Raw genomic sequence first — 22264 nt, forward strand, 5'->3', positions numbered from 1 at the left:
GCAGATAAGCCGCTAAAAGCCGCTAATAGCGCTAATCCATCAATGGGCTTGCTTCGCAAGACGAAAAAACCGCTAGACGAAGAGAATCACAGAACGGATTCTTTTTGTCTTGCGAGGCACCACTGTATTAAGAAAGCGTCAGAGGCACTTGACATAATTTCGTAATTCTAAGGAAATACCTACCTAGAACAGTTTATGCAATCTAAAATGCCATAGAATGATTTTTCATCATTGGCAAAGAAATACTGAGTTTGTACTGTAATGCAGCTCTGTTTTGATGGGATTGCACTGAAGTCTTCCTCCTCCATTTCCACTGTGAGAAAGAGAACATGTTCAGCTCTGTGAGAAGCTTGATTATAAAAGCAAAGGAATGTCTCTGACACCTGATTCTTCACTTACCGGCACTAAGAAAACGTGGGAATGTGAGGCCCAGAAAGAGCTGCTGCAAGATAGACCTAGATACACAGGGGGGAAACAATGGAACAAGAGAGTAAGGAGCTGTGAGGAGGGATAGTGCCTAAATCAGGCAGGCTTTAGCTCTAGGAGTGGGGCAGAGAATTCACTGTGTGAACTGGAGCAGGAGATGGCAGAGCAAACCCAAAGAACTTTCCTGGAATAATAATAATAATAATAATAATAATAATAATAATAATAATAATAATAATAATAGAAGAAGAAGAGGAAGGATCGCCTGCTCCTCTTTGAAGCATAGCTTTCCCTGTTTCACTGCATGGATTTGTTGAAATCTGCCTTTTCCCTTTTCTCCTTATTAAATGGTAACTGATCCCCTTCGTCTTTCCCCCTCTTTCCTACCAGCTCCCTTCCTAGATTTCATTACGAAGAACATTTCAAGAAACCACTTGCAGGTGAAAAGAACAATAACACCCCAAAGTCCAAACTGAGTCCAGACACCTCTGTGTCTGATATCATCACTGATAACCCGTTTTTTAAATATTCAGTCATGTTTGGGTTTCCTCTCTGGATTACCCTCCAATGCAGAAGTTCACTTTCATTGCAAAAACAAGGGTTCTTAATTTATGTTGAGTTGCACACCTCGTAAATATCTTCAGGAACCTCTGGGGAAAGATTTTGTAGCCCTATTTTGCAGTGACATTATTTAATGCTCAGCTAAATTTGAACAAGAAGAATGTGGGGTGAAATCTCAGCTGGGCAAATTCATTCTGTATACATCGCTCGGTCAAGGCCCTCACATGTTCAAATGTATAATAAACCCTACCTGGAAAGTTCAACTTACCAAGCGGCTGCAGAAGCCCACCACCCGAGATGTAATATGTCTGCTATCGTAGGCTAGAAAATAAAAGGCAATTGATATAAGGTTAGAATAATCTCTGAATGGGGAACAGTCACTTCCCTCCGGCTGTTTGTTGGACTACAACTTCAGTGACCCCTGACCCCTGGCCATGATGGCAGGGGTTGGTGGGAGGTGCAGTCCAATACTATTGCGAGGACACCACATAGACTGGCCTGGTCTAAACACATGGAGGGATAATACTGACTGGGCAAAGGCAAGAGGTGAAAGTAAAGGACCCCTGGTCAGTTAAGTCCAGTCAAAGGTGACTCTGGGATTGTGGCACTCATCTCGCTTTCAGGCCGAGGGAGCCGGCATTTGTCCACAGACAGCTTTCTGGGTCAGTTTAGCATGACTAAACTGCTTCTGGTGCAATGGAACACCGTGACGGAAACCAGAGCGCACAGAAACACTGTTTATCTTCCTGCCACAGCAGTACCTATTTATCTACTTGTACTGGTGTGCTTTCAAACTGCTAGATTGGCAGGAGCTGGGACAGAGCAACGGGAGCTCACCCTGTCATTGTGGGGATTCAAACCGCTGACCTTCTGATCAGCAAGCCCAAGAGGCTCAGTGGTTAGACCACAGCACCATCTCCATCCTGGCAAGAGGATACTGACCACATAGACAGAGCGGAGTCCGGCTCCTTGCTTTGCTTCTTCTTCTGGGTCACACACAGACTGATAGTCATAAGACTTGTTAAAGGCATATAAGGACATGTTGATGAGATTTCGCATGAGGCCAGGGTCAATCTCACCAAAGAATTTTCCGATCTAATGAAGGAAAAGAGATTGTTTAAAAAGAAAGAAAGACACTTCTCTTCAAACAGACTGGAAGACATAATAGTTCTTATATTTACACCCTGATAGGACTCAATGTGGCTTTCAGATTAAAACAATAATTGTTAAAAACACAGAAAAAAACAATAATTAAAAAAATTAAACATTATTTTTAATGTGTGATTTTTTTAATTAACAAATAATGCAACCAGCAACACTTTGGGTGCAATATAGCTGAGAATACAGTACTTGGAAGCTTTGCCCTAGAGCGTCAAAACTGCCTGTAGAATGGCAATGAATTATTACAAACGCAAGGTTCTTCATCTAAGTAAAAAGAGCAATAAAAAAAGGAGAAATGACATATTAATTCAAAGCCTGAACCCAATAGTTAACTACTCTATAGGTATAGATTTAAAGTAAGCCACTTTTGGAGCACTTTTGAAAGGCAGGATATAAAGGTTTTAAATAAATAAATAATTATTATAGTTTAGAAGACATCTCAAGACAGCCCTGTTTAGGGAAAATAAAAAAATTCCTTCCAGTAGCACCTTAAAGACCAACTAAGTTAGTTCTTGGTATGAGCTTTCGTGTGCATGCACACTTCTTCAGATACACTGAAACAGAAGTTGCCAGATCCTTCTATATAGTGAGAAGGTGGGGAGGGGTATTACTCAGAAGGGTGGTGGGAATGGGAGATTGGCAGATAGCTTAGTAATACCCCTCCCCACCTTCTCACTATATAGAAGGATCTGGCAACTTCTGTTTCAGTGTATCTGAAGAAGTGTGCATGCACACGAAAGCTCATACCAAGAACTAACTTAGTTGGTCTTTAAGGTGCTACTGGAAGGAATTTTTTTATTTTGACTATGGCAGACCAACACGGCTACCTATCTGTAGCTGTTTAGGGAAGTTTTTAATGACTGATGTTTTAATGTATTTTTAAACTTTTGTTGGAAGCCGCCCAGAGTGGCTGGGGAAACCCAGCCAGATGGGCGGGGTATAAATTATTATTATTATTATTATTATTATTATTATTATTATTAGGGGGGACACATTTGTGTAAGTTCATAGCAGAGGTTCATTTGATGCTCTTTTCAGTGACATGCATAAGGCAGGTGTGTATCAGCCACAACTAGGGACAAGTGAATCTGTCCACTTTGGTTCCTCTCTGTTTCTCATTTTCACATCAGTCTTCCGGAAAACCCATCACTGAATTTCTCCTAAAATGAGCATTTACATGCAACTTTGCCCAACATAGGACATTCATGCAAAGCAATGTCCCCTAATGCAATGCATTTTAAAATCTTCATTAATGTATAAGTTTTTATGTACATTTTATCCTAGTGTATAAATTTTTATAAATGTGACTTGGCTGGAGAACTGCAATGCAAAATTCAGAGAAGTGCAGGTTTCAATGGATTGCTGTGTTTGGGTTCACCTAATGTTTCAAAAAGTGAACATTAAGTTTGTACCCTGTTCTATTTTCACATAACACACTTTATGATCAAGGGTGAAGGAAAAAAGATTGGCTTGCACAGTCCTGTACTCTTGTCATGGATACAGATTCTGAATGAGAGAGTTGTCCTGGCTGTTCTAATTTGGTTATTATGAAATCTGAAATCAAACTTAAAGCTTGTAATTTGATTTGATAAAATAGACAGCACTTTGATCGTAAGACAACTTGTAATGACAACTTGATCTGTATCACACTTACCTCTTGCATATCCCATTCCTGATTTGTCATCAAGAGAAATCCTCCATCATCAAGGATAACACAGTCAACATGCTGCAAGAAAGACAAGGAGGACAATAGGGGGGAAATTATTATTTGCTTTATAGTCACAATTCAGAACATATTTGTTGAGCTGAGCACCAGCCCCATGCCAGCCTAAGGAGAATGAGTTTTACCACCTGGGTAAATGTGTATAGGACTGCAGTTGTAGTTACCTTTCCAGTTATAAAATAATAGTTAGCAGTTTTCTTAATGATCATATTATTCACTGAAGATAAACAAAAAGGGAGAAATCATTTGCTATTGCCCATCATTTCATGAAGAAAAGGCTACTGCCCCCCCCCAACTACTCATAAACTGTAGTACTGGCATCAGTCACTCTCTTGTAGCTGCTAAAGACAAAATTGAAACATATGCAGCTTTTAACTCTTATTTATTTGATCCTTCTCTCGATACAGCACCAATTATTTCATTGCTGTTGTTTGCATTCATAAATAATAAGGTAAAGGTACCCCCGCCCGTACGGGCCAGTCGTGTCTGACTCTGGGGTTGTGTGCTCATCTCACTCTAGAGGCCGGGAGCCAGCGCTATACGAAGACACTTCCGGGTCACGTGGCCAGCGTGACAAAGCTGCTCTGGCGAGCCAGCACCAGTGCAGCGCACGGAAACGCCGTTTACCTTCCCGCTATAAAGTGGTACCTATTTATCTACTTGCACTTAAGGGTGCTTTCGAACTGCTAGGTTGGCAGGAGCTGGGACCGAACGACAGGAGCTCACCCCGCCGCGGGGATTCGAACTGCCGACCATACGATCGGCAAGTCCTAGGCACTGAGGTTTTACCCACAGCGCCACCTGCGTCCCCTCATAAATAATGACAATGCTCTAATAATGTATTTTGGTTCCAATTTTTGTTGTTGTATGATTGGTTTGATGGCAGGATCTTTATACTCAGTCGGATGCCGTGGAGATCACACAAAGCATCCAAGAGAGGGGAATGAATATGAGTAGCTGGGATTGTTCATCTTAGTCTCAGTTTAGATGTGACTGCACATATGAGCACTCTGGATTGGTGCAAAGAAAACATGTCTCAATGGCAGCAAGATAATCATAGTATCAGAATTGTTGGAAAGACCACAAGGGTCATCTAGTCCAACCCCTGCAATGCGGGAATCTTTTGCGCAACATGGGGCTTGAACCCACAACCCTGAGATTAAGAGTCTCGTGCTCAGGGCTTTTTCCAGCTGGAACTCACTGGAACTCAGTTCCGACACCTCTCAGGTGGGCGCCATTGCCATTAAAAGTGTACAAGGGGTTCAGTGTGTGTTCCAACACCTCTTTTTCTAGAAAAATAGCACTGCTGATTGAGGTATCCCAGGGATGGATAATAGTAAGATAATGCTTATCATTGACATAGTGTCTGTGCTTCAAAGCAAATATGCCATCCTTACAACAATCTTATAAGGCATGCCAGGATGCGGCAAGGACTCCACCCTATAGAGGCATCACCCACAAACATGGCTTCAGTATCTGCAAATGATTTATTAATGAACACGTTCTTACCCGACTGTTCTTTTCACATCCACACAGTTCACTTTTGCACTGAAAAATAGACATACAATGCAACATATGAAACCTGTTGTTAAACAAAGAATGATGACATTCAATCTAGAGTTGTGCTCATGCTGCTTTTGTAGCCAGGTCAAATGCCAAGTATTTGGGCAGAATATTTACATTTGTCAAAATTCACCACTGCTGCTCAACAGCTTGCGTTAACTGCTGTTGCAAGACCACAAAAATCTCAGGACAATATTTCAAAACATTTCCAAGAGCCAAGAAGATGCACACTAATCCAACATAAAGTAAAACACTCAAAATTAGGCAAAAGTATTAGTTCTGCAACTCCTGAATTACCAGACTTCCAATGAAAGTTACATATGCTGAAAAAGGTAATTAGGAAGATGGATTCTTGACAAATCTGGTAGGTAACTCGTCCTACTCCCAGATTTACTACTCTTGCCCACACATCCCTTTCTTCACCTTGAAAGGAATGTCCAAGGAGCTAGCAGCTGCTTATTCCCCCTTTATTCCCTCTTCTCCCACACTAGGTACATTTGAGGGTGCTTGGAAAGGAGGGGAAAGTGGAAGGACAAGCAGTGGTGGGATAAAGCAAGACTCTGTTTAGGCCATCTCTACTCAGCATGATGATCAATCAAAGGCACTTGATGTTACACTATTGGATATTGGTAACAATTATATCCACTGCATAACTTCTGCCCATTTATTTATGTATGAATGTATGAATCAATATTTCCAATTGGATACTGAGCTGTAGCACAGGAGCACACAATAAAACAATCCTAGATGTAAGTTGAAGTATTCACAATGATGCTCAAAAGAAAAGCTACAAGTTCCTTACCTGATTCTTTGTAGTGATTTTGGTGAAATTTTCCATCCAGTTGGTCACATTGATTTTTACTCCAACAACTAACAGGGAATACACAATATGTAAGGGAAGTCGGTCAGTTAAGGAGGATACATGGTCATTGGTTTCAAATGCCACCGAAAGACCAAGAAAGAACAAGTGTTGCATCCCACCGTTCTTCTCCCAACAAAGGTCATCCATCAGGGCAACCAAGACCAATTTAGTCTCACAATCAGGTCTGAACTCAAATTGAAATTGGAGAAGGTAATCAGTTTCATCCAAGAGTGACTGCAACTGTCTTACCAATACTCTTTTGTTCATCTTCCCTCAAAAGGGAAAAACTAATAAACAGCTTTATTCAGAAATCTGTGGGACCTTTAGCATGGCCAAAGAGACTTACAAGTAAGCTAAGTAATGCAGATTTGCTCTTTAAAACATGAACTTCAGTTGCTGTTTACTATGTCCAATAACAACGGTCAAGAAATGTCAGTATTATTCCTTCTTACCTGCAGGTTTCAGAAGTTTTCCATTGACGGTTATTTTCACAGCCTTGCTGACCATAATGCCATCTTCAGATACGCTTCCTGAGATTAGGAAGGAAGGAAGGAAGGAAGGAAGGAAGGAAGGAAGGAAGGAAGGAAGGAAGGAAGGAAGGAAACCCAAACATTTAATAGATGACTATGAAACAGTCTTCGTGTGTCAGAGAGAAACCAAATGAATTGGGTTGTATCTGTTTGTAGATTAGGTTGTGCCTGTTTGCAATTCACCATGAATAGGTGGCTCAGTTGGTTAGAGCATGGTGCTGATAATGCCAAGGTCGTGCGTCCCAATTCCTGTATGGGCCAGTTGGATATTTCTCCACTGCGGGGGGTTGGACTAGATGATCCTTTGAGTCCCTTCCAACCCTACAATTCTATGATTCTATAAATGCCTCCCAGGATTGTGCTACTGAATTAAAATTTTAACACCAGAGGAAGCCCTAACCTAATCAGGATCATGCTTCACTGACTCAACTGCAGCTTCCTACAAATCCTTTGGCAACATTTCCTGAGTTCTAGCTAAAACTTTTGAGAAACAGACATGCATAAGTGCTACATGGTAATCTTCATAGCCATTGTGCATACTTTTCCAGATGTCTTCAACATTCCATAGTTGTGTAATATGGATAGGACGTACTGTATCTGGAGTTTAACAAGATAATTTTGGGTGGCCAGTGACTTACTGTTATAGAAGGGAGCTGTGAAGATGTAGTTTTCATTATCTAAGCTCCTTTTGTAGAAGCTCTCTTCATAGGTTTCAGGATTTTCTGTCCAATATTCTCCTGCACTGAACATGAGACATTAATGTCAGCTTTTTGTCTTAATTCTCACATGTTTTCTTATCCTGTGCATGCCTAATCTGAAGGAAGCTCCACTGAATTCAATGAGGCTTACTCACAGGAAAGTGTGAGGAACATTTGGCCCTTCACATTCACCACCTGACCACTGACCCTGCTGGCCGGGGCTGATGGGAGTTAAAACAGCAGCATTGGGAGGGTATCAGGCTTCTAACCACTGGGTTCTAGGATTGAAATCTAAGGCTGCAATCCATTTATTTGGGAGTAAGGCCCATTGAAATTAACTAAATTTACTTCTGAGTAGACTGTAGGATTGTACTGTTTGTTAATGTTACTGGAAACCTTAAAATGTGACTCGTTGTAATAATATAGCTCCCTGCATATGTTCACATTACAGAAAATGGCTCTCTCAAAGAATACTAGACAGCCAGGATTCTACCTGGCGTAAGATCAAGAAGTCTCAGGTCCATGAGCTACGTCTCCTATTTAATCTCCAGTCAAAATCCAACCATCTACAGGAGACAATGAGCAATCTGGGAAATCCCATTATTAAGTTTGGGATCTCCACAACCCCATTCTGATTTCCAGCTCTGAAATGCTGTGAAAACCTGAAACTGGTTACAGACATAAGCCGAGTGCTCAACTAATTCCACATGCCCAAAGGGAATTTGAGCTTATGTTTCTTGAATAGCAGCCTTTCAACACCAGCAACAAACCACTTTTGAAATCAAGGTACTTTTTTTTTAAAAAAAGTTAGTGATAAAGGATTTGTGTCTGCCTTTGTTTTCCTTTTCAGTTCCACAGGCTGCGTTCTGAGGAAGCTCACTGGATCTTGGCTATACTATACAAGGGTGATTCAGCACAAGCGTTCCCTGTTACATTTTGTCTTGTACAGTAACTGAATTTCAAAATATGAAAAACACGGTTTGTTCAAAATGTATCTACTGTAATTTATGAGAATTACAACTTTATAATATGCCAATCAAGGGCATATTATTTTCAATATCTGGGTATGGGAATCAAACCTAGGGCATGGACATTGATTCCGAGTACCACCCTTTGTTTCCTCCCTAAGGGTCAGAATATTATATTTGGGGTATTCAATATATTTGTTGTGAAGACTCTCACCTTAATATTCCATTACCAAGCGACAATTTCAATGGGGGCTTGCAAGAACTTCAGCCACCATCCAACCCTGAAGAAGTGTGCATGCACACGAAAGCTCATACCAAGAACTAACTTAGTTGGTCTTTAAGGTGCTACTGGAAGGATTTTTTTTATTTTGACTATGGCAGACCAACACGGCTACCTATCTACTACTAATCCAACCCTGAGTTAGGCATGCATAAGAAATTAGGTGAGGTATGCGTTTTATGTAATATATGCAATGTAATGTTAAGTATATATTGTTTTGTAATGTATTGATATTTATAATAAAATGATTTTTTTAAAAAGTCATGCTTAAGAAATTGATTTTGCCAGTGTCTCTGTTGTATTTCTGAAATATACTCGGAGTCGAGAGTGGATTTCATGCTCTATATTCAGCTCATGTGGTGAGGAGGAATGGAAGTTCCCCCAGAATGTCTGCTTTATATACATTATTTACACAATGGGCCCCACGTGATTGGCTAATTCCGGGATTCTCCTGAGGCCAATCAGGTTGCGGATTCCCTTCCACCTGGAGATAGATTGGGTGACTCCTGTGGACCAATCAGACTGCTGCATTCTGGATCCTATTGTTCTAGGACCAATTGGCTGCCTTTTGGATCCTATTCAACTCAGTACATAACAATTTCTTAGAAAGAAACAGACCCTTACCTTTTGGGATACACTCTAGTGATCCCTCCATCCGTAGCTACAAATCGTGCTGTAATTCCCTCACTGTGGGAGGAAGAAAAGAGAGACAGAAATATTTGAATAGAACTGAATTTGCAATGATTGCCAGCCCTTTGTACATAATATTCACAAGTTTTTCTAAGATAGTCTAAAACACAAATGTGTGCATTTTCATATACTTAATGCCGTGTGTGTTCCTTGTGTGCTCTAATTATCAGAAATGATCCAGTATTATTTTAACACACCATTAAAACCCCCCAGAAATAGCCATATTGTTTGGAAGGGGGGAGGAAAATAACACTCACGGGTCCTGCTTACTCCAGTAATTCTGAACAAGTTCACTTGTAAATCCTGCATCCAGCAAAGCTCTCATAACCATATCATTGCCTATCAAAGGAAACAAGCCAAAGGTTAATTAAGATCACAGGAAGCTGCCAAGTCAGACCGTTGGTCCATATAGTTCAGTTCTGCTTACACTGAGTTGAAGTGGCTCTCTAAGATTTTAGCAAGGAAGGGTCATTTTCAACTGCACTTGGAGATGCGGGGAGGATTGAAACAGAGACCTTTTGGAAGCACAGCCTGACTCTAGTGCTTAGTTATGATCCTTCCCCATACTATGACCACACCCCATAATAAATATGAAGTCAGATTTCAACAAATATTTCCAATTTTAAACCTGTATGGTTTGGCATCGGTTGCTCCTGTTTCAATGACAGACAAATTCTAAAATCAAAAGGCCAGCTAAGTTTTAAAAAGTATTAGGTTTTGAAATGCCCTTCATGTAAGAAGGTCAGAACAGTTTTTATCTTCACATAAGAACCCTATGAACTGGATGAAACTCTGCAATCTTGCATTCATAAACCCAGTAAACAGATCTGGTACTATACGTAATTATGAGAAACAGGGTGATCACATCAACATTTCTTCTTTGGAACCAGTTGCTGCACTTATATTGTCATCTCCTGCAAGCAGTTTCATTTAATGAAAAAGTAAGGCTTACATGAGGGATTTTGGGGGGTGTATCGATCTATAAATTCGCTGAAATTCAGAAGAAATGCTGTGTTGTTGTCAGTTATTTTCACAGGCCCACAATAGTCCCTAGAAAAAGAAAACAGGTTTTTAAAATATTGCTTTTAATCCATGAAGTAAAGCAAGCAAGCAAATAAACAAAAAAAACAACACATAAATTTCTGCCTGAGGTGGTTTGGGTTTGCATTTTACCCTGGCTAATTTACCTAACATTTGGTAGCAACATTTCATTTAGTAGCATATCATGTAGAAGTACTTGCCTACAGTCTACAGTGTATCACTTTCACAACATAGAGAAATTCCATGGCAAAATTATGTTATGCATAAAATTATGGAAAGTTAAATGCTATAAGCAAGGAAACACAAGATTAGAGCGTTTTCACTCTGAATGATCAGCCTTGACATAGGAATGGATGAATCCATCAACTTCAATTTCTCAGTTTCCAAACATAAGTAAAGTTTGGCATATTTCTGCGTAGGTTTGTGATATATTTTTTAAAATTCATTTATGTTTATTTCTTTATTAAATTTCTATACCGCCCTGAGGATGTGAGGACTGTGGGGCGGTTTACAATACAAAACACAAAAATACACAACATTAAAACCCTCACAAAAGATCCTCAGCATTTTAAAGTACACTTCTTCTAATATGAACATTTAAGTATGAAATTTTACCAAAGTTATACATTTCTGTAACCAATCTTGGGCCACATAATGCATTTGGGTAGGCTATTTTTGGTTATCTAAATGGATGCAATCATGGGTGCATAGAAACAGGGTTTTGTGCCCACACTCAGCAAGAATTCTGACTCCCAATTGTTCAACAATAGCAACTACTCACAGCTTCTACCTGCACGCTCAGCCTTCACTGGGGTGCTTTGACTGTGTGTGCTGATGGCTCTTTTTCAGAATCTTTTTGTACCTCTGCAAATTCTGGGAGCTCCCAAGCCACCAGATATTTTCCTGTGGAAAGGTGGTGAGGTTTTGGCTACAGAGGGACCAGCAGCACTCAAGAGAACTGAGATGCCATGGGTGAGGTGCTCCATTCCATTCTGCCCCTGTGATCCATAGTCAGCATACAATGTCTGCTGAACATTAGGTTAAGAGGCTGTTGTTCTAACAACTGTGTAGAAGGTGGAATTTCAGCAGGTGGTTAGAGTACTACACTAGGAGCAGGGAAACTGCAATTCAAATCTTGACTAAGCTATTAAGTTATCTCAGCTGAAGCTATTAAGCTGCGTAACCCTGGGTCAGTCACTATACTCTCAGCCTAACTGATCTCCAGGATTGTTGTTGGGATAAAATGGGGTGAGAGGAGGGGGCTATGAACAAAATACGCCACCTTGAGTCCCTTGGGGGAAAGGTGGGATATAAATGTAATAAACAATCAGGAGAATGAGTGGTTCTTTCTACCATTTTATATCTACATATCTTTTTCTCCATGCGCCTTTTCCAACAACAACATTCCCTTACCCCTCCCACCTGCTAGGCAGTTTTTCCCCTCTCAAAAGTCTCCTAATTTATGTGGACACTCAGTCCTCATTGGGCTGCTTTTCAGGGGAATCCAACATTTCCTTTGCTTTCCCCCTGAATATTGTTTGTATTTCTGCAAACTTTGGGGTTACTGTGCGTCTGATATTGCCACCCTCTTGAGGGTCGGTGGTGTCGTTTTGGCTATGTAAGTGTGAACATTGGAAGACTTCAGACTATATGCTATTAGTATATGGATGATCTCATCTGAAAGTGGGCTGAATCTTTGCTAAATTAGTTGGGACAAAAGTCTAACAGAAATCAACAGAACAAGTTAGGCATGATTTAGTTCTTTTTGAAATCAATGGGACTGAAGTTCAACTAACTTGGTCTAGATCCAATTAATTTTATTATATATATATGTTGTTATTGTTGTTGTTGTTGTAGTAGTAGTATTTTTGTTGGAAACCACCCAGAGTGGTTGGGGCAATCCAGTCAGATGGGTTGGGTAAAAGAAATAAATTATTATAATAATATTATTATTATCATCGTCATTTGTTAGTCGAGACTTGTTATGTATCATTTGGGTATACAGAACAGGAAAATGACCAACCTTGGTGCTAAAAAGGTGTAGCCGAATTCATCAAAGCGATCTAGCTTCAGAGTTTCCGTAACTATAAAGATGAAAATGCAGTGTCAGAATCTCTTATAAGCAAAACTAAGTATGTAAATGCAGTGGATTTCAACATTTTTAAAGCACTCGGTTCCTAGGACTCATTCAGACAATGACTCCAGCTTAACAGGCTAAAGTTATTAAGCTGGGGAAGAGCATTGTGACCACATACTCCTGTTCTGCCTCACCCTGTGTTTCTCCTTACATGTCCAAAATGTGAAATTGTGGTTTAATTCGGATGTGCAGATCTGGAAAACTGGTTTAAAGTAAGCACTATGGAAGCAGCAAAGCCAATCAATATTACCCCACCATCCACATTTTCACATTAAAAGAGAGATTCATGTATTTATCATGAAATAGCAGCAACACAGCCTGAAATACTGCAACAATTGGTGCAAGGTAAATCTGGCATAGTACTGACCTGCTAAGCATGACCATATGGCAATTAAAGCTGAAGCCATGGGGATGTCAAGATGCAAACCAAAAGGGCTTGTAAAATGTGCCACAGGTAAAATATTTTACTTAGCATAAATTCATTTCAGAGTTCTTGAAAACACAAATTTGGGGTGAAGTGTTAATCTGATTTTCTTAATAAACTGAGAGGTGACAGGGTCAAAGAAGCAAGGAGGAAAGAGAAACAATTCAAAAGCATGTGAAGAAAAAATACATCATTTTCCCTTCTCTATTTTTAGAATACCAAATTGTCATGGGAGAAGCCCCAAGATGAAGGACACAAAGGAGAACATCCAGGAGGAATGACAATAGAAGCAGACAACATGTATAAGCAACAGTAAACAGAGGGAAATTGAGCAACAAGAATATACTTGCCATTTTGGACTGTTATAATCCATCAGAAAGAGGCAAGGAAACATAAGAAACAAGGTAAAGCAAAAGGGGTCACAAATCAATATTTTATTCAACCAGTCCCTTGAATAAAAATATTGCGGCATGAAACGAGATCAAAGGTTCATTTTCTCTACAGCTGTACACTGGAGAAAAGACAAACATCTCTGAAGACTTGAACACATGTCTTTTGTCAACATATATCCATCACATAACTACAAAACAGCTTGAAATCTAGTTTTGAGCTGGCAACAACAAAGGTCAATCATACATTATGTAGAGCAGCTATTGGGGGCATTTCACTGCTCCCTGGAGCAGCTTTCCTATGTGACTAGCATAAGACGTGGAGAACGCACACAATACTACAAGGGACACACAAAAGATGTCAATGCAGCAAGACGGAAGACTGCTAATAGAAGGTTAGATAGACTCTTAAGTCCCAAAGCAGACCTCTACAATGTGTGACCTGCCAAGCCAAACACTTCCATCACTCACGTACTACAAGCTGAAGTAGGTTCAACCTGCCTGTGTGAGACCACCAGGTCACAAATTGTATAGGCTTGCCCCACCTGTGTTCTGGAAATAGGGAAAGACTCCCTTATTTTATCTAAGCTTTCGTCCAATGGTTTTATGAAGTTCTAACATGTTTGCTTTTAAATCCTTTCTACGTACTTTTGTTATTTTGAACTGCCCTGAGCTCCCTTTGGGAAGAAAGGATGGGCTATAAGCTTGAGACAAACAAACATAGCTAGAATAGGATTCTCAACCAAGTAGAAATTTGTAGGGAAGTAGCAGCAGTGAAGAGGCAAGCAAGAGCTGCTGCCTAGCCTTCCTGTGAATAAGTTGAGGGAACTGCAGTAAGTTCAAAGTACGCCTAATAGGCTACAAACTGAGACCAAACAGTGGGAATGTAGCACACAATGGAACGCATGGAGCTTCTGCAGCTGGTGCCCATTGGGACTGGTAGAGAAAAAGGCAGGGAGACCAACAGTGGGTCAAGTCCAAGCCCATAGCAGGCAGAGCCAACTAATTCTAGTTCCCTCCTCATCTTCCTCCTTGCTAAGGTCCACAAGGGGCAACACTGAGACTATGAAGCAGGCAGCTGACAAGGCGAGACGCCCCCTGGGCTGGATGCAAAGCAAGCAATGGGGTGCTGCCTCAGGACAGGTGAGGCTGGTGGGGCAGAGAGTGATGCATTAACTCAAGTTGACTAGCATCCACATAGACTGAGACCTGAATGAACACCTGTTCCCACATTAAGTTTTCTGTACACCTTGTCATCTTTGGAGATTCAGGTTTTGGATGCTCTCACTGGGTGACAACGGAGGAAAGAGCTTTCTGGGTGGTGGTGCCCCGCTTAGAGTACTTACTCTCAGGTAGACTTGCTACTTTTTGGCCCGAGATCAAGGATACAAAGGAGAACATTCAGGAGGAATGGAAATAGAAGCAGCCAATATGAGCAACAGTAAACAGAGGGGAAAATGAGCAACAAGAATATACTTGCCCTTTGGGACTGTGATAATCCATCAGAAGGAGAAGGCAGGGAAACAGAAAAAACAGGGTAAAGCAAAAGGGGTCACAAACCAATATTTTATTCAACCAGCCCCTTGAATAAAAATATTGTGGCGTAAAGAGAGATCAAAGGTTCATTTTCTCTACAGCTGTACTCTGGAGAAAAGACAAACATCTCTGAAGACTTCAACCCATGTCTTGTTAACACTTTCTTTCATGTACCTTCTATATAATGCAGCTATTTCAAGGATCTGTGTAATGGAAATATTGACTCAGGGGGCTCCTAAGAAATTTCGCCCAGAATTATTGATCTTGTACTCAAGAATTTTACAGACTGCTTCCAAGTTCAGGAAGTCCAGAAATAAATTATGCAATATGCTGGGCCACCAAATAAATAAATAAAAAATCCATCACATATGTATAAAACAGTTCTGACAGCAACACACAGTTAATTCATACATAATATGGAACAGCTATCTGGTGTATTTTGCTGCTCCCTGGAACATTTTCCTCCCAATATTAATAGGAATGAACACAGTACTTACTACAAGGGACATACAAAAGATTGCAATGTAGGAAGTTATCAGCAAGACAGATGACTGCTAAGTAAAAGTCAGACCCAAAGTCCTAAAGTCGGCCTTCCAAGCGAAACACAGTCATCCCTCACATTCTACAGCCCTCAGGAGGTTAAAACTACCTGTTTTTCCTCCCTGCACCAGACCACAATAATTACAAATTTTCTAGGCTTGCCTGTAAGTATGGGCCCGAAATTTGACATATAGAATTCCTTTCCCAACAGAGATCAGGCAGATCTCTGTAGTGTTGGGTTGCTATCAGTACAGACTCAAATGTAATAGTTGAAGATATAGTTATGATTCCCTGTTTTTCCCTCTCATTCCTCAAGGCAAACACAAATATGATTTATTCATATTTATTCAGTCCAGGCTGAATAAATTATAGTTTGGTGTCCCTTAAAGTTTTTTCCCCCTTTCCATTTTTGTATTCTTATGCTGGTACATTCTTTCCTTTTCTCATTTTTTGCTTCTCACTTTAAAGACAACTTGAACAAAATCCAAAAAGGGCATACAGTGGTGCCCCGCAAGAAGAATGCCTCGCAAGACGAAAAACCCGCTAGACGAAAGGGTTTTCCGTTTTTCAATGCGCTTCGCAGGACAAATTTCCCTATGGGCTTGCTTCGCAAGACGAAAATGTCTTGCGAGTCTTGAGATTTTTTTTCGCTCCCCCCCTTTTTCTAAGCCGCTAAGCCTTTAATAGCCTTTTAGCAGCTAAGCCGCTAAGCCGCTAAGCCGCTAAGCCTTTAATAGCCGCTAAACCGCTAATAGCGCTAATCCGCTAATAGGGTTGCTTCGCAAGACGAAAAAACCGCTAGACGAAGATACTCGCGGAACGGATTAATTTCGTCTTGCGAGGCACCACTGTAATCCAAATTACGTCCGCTCATATCACACACCACATGAAGCATTCAGAACAATTAAACTACAACACAAACCTAAGCAAGTTGAACTACTACATCATGTGTTGCATAGAATCTTTGCTAAATTCCAGAATAAACAACTCCTACCTTGCAGGTGGGCTATTCAAAACATAAGCTATTGCTTCCTTAAAAAGACAGCAATAGAGGATACCCAGAGCACTATTTCTCTAGGTAACGTAAGCAAGAAGATGAGGGGGGAAAGTTATACCAGTGCAACTAGAGTAACAGAACATATTCTACTTGTGTACAGTACTTTTTGTACCTTGCGAGCTCACACAATGACTTGGAATCATGGCTCTAGAGTTAGGGAGTACATCATGGTAACATTAACGAATTTCAAAAGATTCTGACTTTTTAAATACAGTGGTACCTTGGGTTAAGTACTTAATTCATTCCGGAGGTCCGTTCTTAACCTGAAACTGTTCTTAACCTGAAGCACCACTTTAGCTAATGGGGCCTCCTGCTGCCACCGCACCGCCGGAGCACGATTTCTGTTCTTATCCTGAAGCAAAGTTCTTAACCTGAAGCACTATTTCTGGGTTAGCGGAGTCTGTAACCTGAAGTGCATGTAACCTGAAGTGTGTGTAACCCGAGGTACCACTGTACTGCTTTAAAAAAGGTGAGAAAACAATGTTGCAGAATGGTGAGGCCAAACAAACCATAGTTTATGAAGCCAGGAAGGAGTTATTACCACATGCTCCCTCTTCACTCATCTCTCATGTCCAGAATGTGAAAGTGTGGTTTAATCTTGCGCATAATGAAAAACTGGTTTAAAGTAAGCACGATGAAAGCACCAAATCTGGTGTGTGATGAGTCTCCAAAGAGGGGAGAGCCTAGTTGGGGATGCATGCTGATGCTCGTGCTCGACCTAATCAATCTCAGTTGAGATATAGTTACATCCCAAATATGTAATGGGATGCATGAAGAAAAACACTGGCCAACGCTTACAAAACATTAAAGTATTAGGGCAACCCTTGCAGACATCAGATGGTTAGGATCTAGATGTCAATAATGTTTCCCCCTGGCTAATCAAAATTACCCCACTACCTGCCTTTTCACTTATCATAAAACAGCAACATGAAATAATAGAATCCTAGATTTGGAAGGGACTCCAAGGGTCATCTAGTCCAACCCCCTGCAATGCAGAAATCTCAGCTAAAACATCCATGACAGATGGGTGCCCAACCTCTGCTTAGAAACCTCCAAGGAAGGAGAGTTCACTGCCTCTCGTGGGAGTCTGTTCCACTGCTGAACAGCTCTTACTGTCCATTTCCAAATGCAGAAATAGAACACTATAATAACTGATGCAAGTTAAAGCTGGCACATTATTCGCTTGCTTTGCCTGACAACATGGTAGCTGAAGTTCAAGAAGTTAGAATGCCAAGATGAAAACAAGATGTAAACTGTACCAAGGTTAAGATATGTTACTTAGCATAAATTGAAGCCAGGGTTTTTGAAAGCATAGGTGTTTTTGCAGGGAGCAGGTGTCCTGATTTTCTCTATGAACCGGGAGGTGACAGAGTCAAATAAACAAGGATGAAAGAGCAACATAAATAGAAAAGCATATTGTGGAAAATACATCATTTTCCCTTCTCTGTCTTTCTAATACTCAACTGGCATGGGAGAAGCTCCAAGATTTAGGATACAAAGGAGAACATTCAGGAGGAATGGAAATAGAAGCAGACAATATGAGCAACAGTAAACAGAGGGGAAATTGAGCAACAAGAATATACTTGCCCTTTGGGACTGTGATAATCCATCAGAAGGAGAAGGCAGGGAAACAGAAAAAACAGGGTAAAGCAAAAGGGGTCACAAACCAATATTTTATTCAACCAGCCCCTTGAATAAAAATATTGTGGCATAAAGAGAGATCAAAGGTTCATTTTCTCTACAGCTGTACTCTGGAGAAAAGACAAACATCTCTGAAGACTTCAACCCATGTCTTTTTTCAACACTTTCTTTCATGCACCTTCTATATAATACAGCTATTTCAAGGATCTGTGTAATGGAAATATTGACTCGGGGGGCTCCTAAGAAATTTCGCCCAGAATTATTGATCTTGCACTCAAGATTTTACAGACTGCTCCCAAGTTCAGAAGTGAATCATGCAATATGATGTCTCGCAAAAAGCATATACTTATCACATATCTATGAAACAGCTTTAAAACTAGCTTTGTGCTGGCAGCAACACATGGTTTATTCTTACATTATATGGAGCAGCTACCTGGGGCATATTGCTGCTGTTTTCCTACGTGAATAGGAATGCAGAAATACTTACTACATGGGACATTCAAAAGACTACAATGGAGGGAGATAGATGACTGCTAAGTAAAAGTCAGACCCAAAGTCCTAAAGTAGGTGAGGACAATGTGTGACCTGCCAAGCCAAACACAGTCATCAGTCATGTGCTACAACCTTAAGGAAGCTAAAACAGCCTGGTTTTCTCGCCTGCATGAGACACAAGGTCACATATTGTGTAGGCTTGTCCTAAGTGCATCTTATTTCATCCAAGCTTTGGCCTGGTAGTTTTATGAAATTTTTACATAACTGGTTTTAACTGTTGCCTGCAATGTGTTATAGCATTGCTTTAAATTGTTTCAATGTGATTTTATTATTGTGAGTTGCACTGGGTTCTCTTTCGGAAGAAAGAGCACATTATAAATTTCAAACAAGCTAGCATAGCAGCTAAAGTAGGATTCCCAGGTTAGGGGGAATTTGCAGGGCAGTTCTAAGCAGGAGGGGCTGCCTAGGCCATGGGTAGGCAAACTAAGGCCCAGGGGCCGGATCTGGCCCAATCGTCCTCTAAATCCGGCTGGCGAACGGTCTGGGAATCAACGTGTTTTTACATGAGTAGAATGTGTGCTTTTATTTAAAATGCATTTCTGGGTTATTTGTGGGGCATAGGAATTTGTTCATTAATTTCCCCTCCCCAAAATATAGTCCGCTGCTCCCCCCAAAGTCTGAGGGACAGTGGACCAGCCCCCTGATGAAAAGGTTTGCTGACCCCTGGCCTAGGCCACCCCCGATAAATGACAGAAGAGTTCTACATAGGGCTCCCTTTGAAGAATCCTAGGGAAACTGCAGTAAGTTTAAACTACACCTGATAGGCTTTGTCCTGAGCCTAAACTCTGGGAATGCAGCACATGTCAGAGTTGAGAGAACTTCACTGACACTTTGATAGCAGCAGTGGCTACAAGAAGCAACACTTAGCTCAAGGAGGAGGCAGCTGGCAGGCAGTGCTGCCCCCTAACAGGGAAGCAGGGGGCTGGCTTAGGACAGAGCAAGGCTGGTCAGGCAGTGCCCCATTCACTCTTATGGACCAGCCTCCACGGCTTGAAAGCCATACACAGCTTAGGACCTGATGGAACCATTTGAGACTACTAGAAAAGAATCCACGTTAGACGCATTCCAGGTTATATCCACTCATATCACAGACATTCAGAACAATTCAGCTACAATCCAAAACTTAGGAAACCTGATCCAGAGATTGATCTAAATCACAATGAGTTCCAGCTAAGACACACTATGCACACGACCTAGGCTAGATTTCAAAAGGCACAACTCATACCTTGGAGACGGACTATTCAATACATTAGCTATTAGACCCCTAAAAAGACAGCAACAGAGGATATCCAAAGCATTGCTCCTCTAGGAAACATAAGCAAGGAGATGAGAGAGAAAGGTTGACCAGTGCAATTTGCGTAACAGAACATATTCTACTTGTGTAGAATACTTTTTGTACCTTGCACGCTCACACAATGACTTGGGATCATTGCTGCAGAGCTGGGGGCACAGAATTCATGGCAATACTGCTGAATTTCACAAGAGCTTCATGGCTTTAAAAATGTTGCGTTAGAAAAAGGACAAGAGAACAATTCTACAGACTACACAGCAATACTCAGATTCTGGAGAAAGGTCACGGCTACTTACATTTTGCCTGAGTTAATGCTTCCTTAATGTTGGCTTTTATGTAGTAAAAGCTGTAGGATGGTAACACCAAGGCCAAACTATATAATAAATAAATCAACATTAAATGGTGAGAATAAAGCCACATTTCAATACCGCAGAGCCTTATCAGCCTAGCATTTTCCCTAGCTTTGATGTGTAAGAAAATCATGGAACATGTGATTTCATGGCATACATTTGCTTGGCTAACTACTTCACTAAATCCTCTTACTGCTTTCTGCTGCATCTGAACTCCACTCCTCCAAATTAAACGTGTGGTACCGAGAATGAGGTCCTTATCAACCCCATCTTGACATTTACAGAACAGTCACCATTTTTCATGGCTTTGTTTAACAGAAAATTAGTATCGCAGGATAGATTAAAGCTTGCACACAACTTGAAAAACTAGGATGAGTTGAAGGGAGAAGGCAGGTAAGGTCTGTTTATTGAGACAGTGATTGTCATTTACTTCTGAGTATTCATGCATTGCAGCACCTGAGCATTAAGTTGTTTTGACAGGAGAGTTGAAAGGCTCAATCCACATGGGGTTTTCTACAACTCAGTTTGTTTAAAAATAAACCAAGTGAGTCACATTTGTACCTTACACACTGAAGGAACTGTTGCTCTCTGAGTGAGTATGTTTGGCTTCTTAATGTGAACTGCAGTTTTGTTATTTGTACCAGATTGGGAAGTGCTTCAGGAGCCAAATACAAATGGGATAGATCTATTTGCATGTCTATAACATTTTAATAAGGTCGGCGGTTCGAATCTCTGCGACGGGGTGAGCACCCGTTGCTCAGTCCCAGCTCCTGCCAACCTAGCAGTTTGAAAGCATGTCAAAGTGCAAGTAGATAAATAGGTACCGCTCCGGTAGGAAGGTAAACGGCGTTTCTGTGCGCTGCTCTGGTTTCACCAGAAGCAGCATAGTCATGCTTGCCACATGACCCGGAAGCTGTACGCCGGCTCCCTCAGTCAATAAAGCGAGATGAGCGCCGCAACCCCAGAGTCGTTCGTGACTGGACTTAACTGTCAGGGGTCCTTTACCTTTTTTAAAAAACCACACTGCAGTCAGTTAACATATTAATGCTGCTCTACAACCATCTTTTGCAAACTGGTTCCCTTCAGGTGGTCTGCAATACAACTCCCATCAGCCCCAGCCAGTGTGGCCAATGCTGAGGGGTGATGGGAATTGTAGTCCAAAACATCTGGAGGGCAACAGAATGAGAAAGACTTCTCTAAAATGTCCCAAGAGCTTTGCATGGCCTATAGGATTTTTGCTTTGTTCTGCAGAGTTGCAAGGTCCAATCCAGATTTACCACTAGCCTGACTTCTATTTAAATATACATTTTGGCTAACTACTAGTAGTAATATTGCTAGTAGTAATAACAGTTGTTGTTATCAGCCATTGAAGACACTATTTCTTAGCAGGAGACCTTGTAGACTATGAATTTTAATACCACCTATGGAGAAACAAACTTTTTAAAAAAAAAAATCTACCACTGTAGCCCTTGGCTGTCATTAACATGGAGCATATCTGCTTATTATGTAATATTTCCAGCAGATGCCTGTGGAGGAACATTGAAAGGAAACTGTAGGATACTCAGCTACAGACATGATAGTCAATTGCCATTTGAACTGTACACAGCAGAATTACTCATTATTTGGTGACAGCTTTCCACCAATTCCTCTCAAGGGAAATCAGAAAAGGCTTCTCTGTTATTAGTAGTTACTGCTGAACAGAACCCACTAATTAACATCTATAATTTTATGTAGAAATATGTCTACAGAAATGTGGTCTCCAGGGAGACTTAACTGCTGTTTTTCCAGGAGAACAAAAAGACATTTTAAAAAAAAAATCAGCCCAGAGAGGAATCAAACAAGAC

General features: G+C 40.8%; 1 protein-coding gene across 4 annotated transcripts in view; it reads right to left on the reverse strand.

The window, feature by feature from the left end:
* Positions 1–22264, reverse strand: part of CACNA2D1 (calcium voltage-gated channel auxiliary subunit alpha2delta 1) — a 366139-nt gene that overhangs the window by 16138 nt on the left and 327737 nt on the right. For all 4 annotated transcript variants that reach the window (XM_081210645.1, XM_081210644.1, XM_081210643.1 and 1 more), the window contains 14 exons: positions 20367–20443; positions 12527–12587; positions 10415–10512; positions 9720–9801; positions 9397–9459; positions 7465–7568; positions 6749–6826; positions 6237–6304; positions 5381–5419; positions 3803–3874; positions 1930–2082; positions 1256–1308; positions 400–455; positions 184–313 (listed from right to left, as the gene is read on the reverse strand). In XM_081210645.1, the coding sequence (XP_081066771.1) occupies positions 184–313; positions 400–455; positions 1256–1308; positions 1930–2082; positions 3803–3874; positions 5381–5419; positions 6237–6304; positions 6749–6826; positions 7465–7568; positions 9397–9459; positions 9720–9801; positions 10415–10512; positions 12527–12587; positions 20367–20443 (1134 nt within the window). The remainder of the gene's footprint in view (positions 1–183; positions 314–399; positions 456–1255; positions 1309–1929; positions 2083–3802; positions 3875–5380; positions 5420–6236; positions 6305–6748; positions 6827–7464; positions 7569–9396; positions 9460–9719; positions 9802–10414; positions 10513–12526; positions 12588–20366; positions 20444–22264) is intronic.

Source organism: Podarcis bocagei, assembly GCF_964188305.1.
Source record: "Podarcis bocagei genome assembly, chromosome: 10".
Classification (NCBI taxonomy): Eukaryota; Metazoa; Chordata; class Lepidosauria; order Squamata; family Lacertidae; genus Podarcis; species Podarcis bocagei.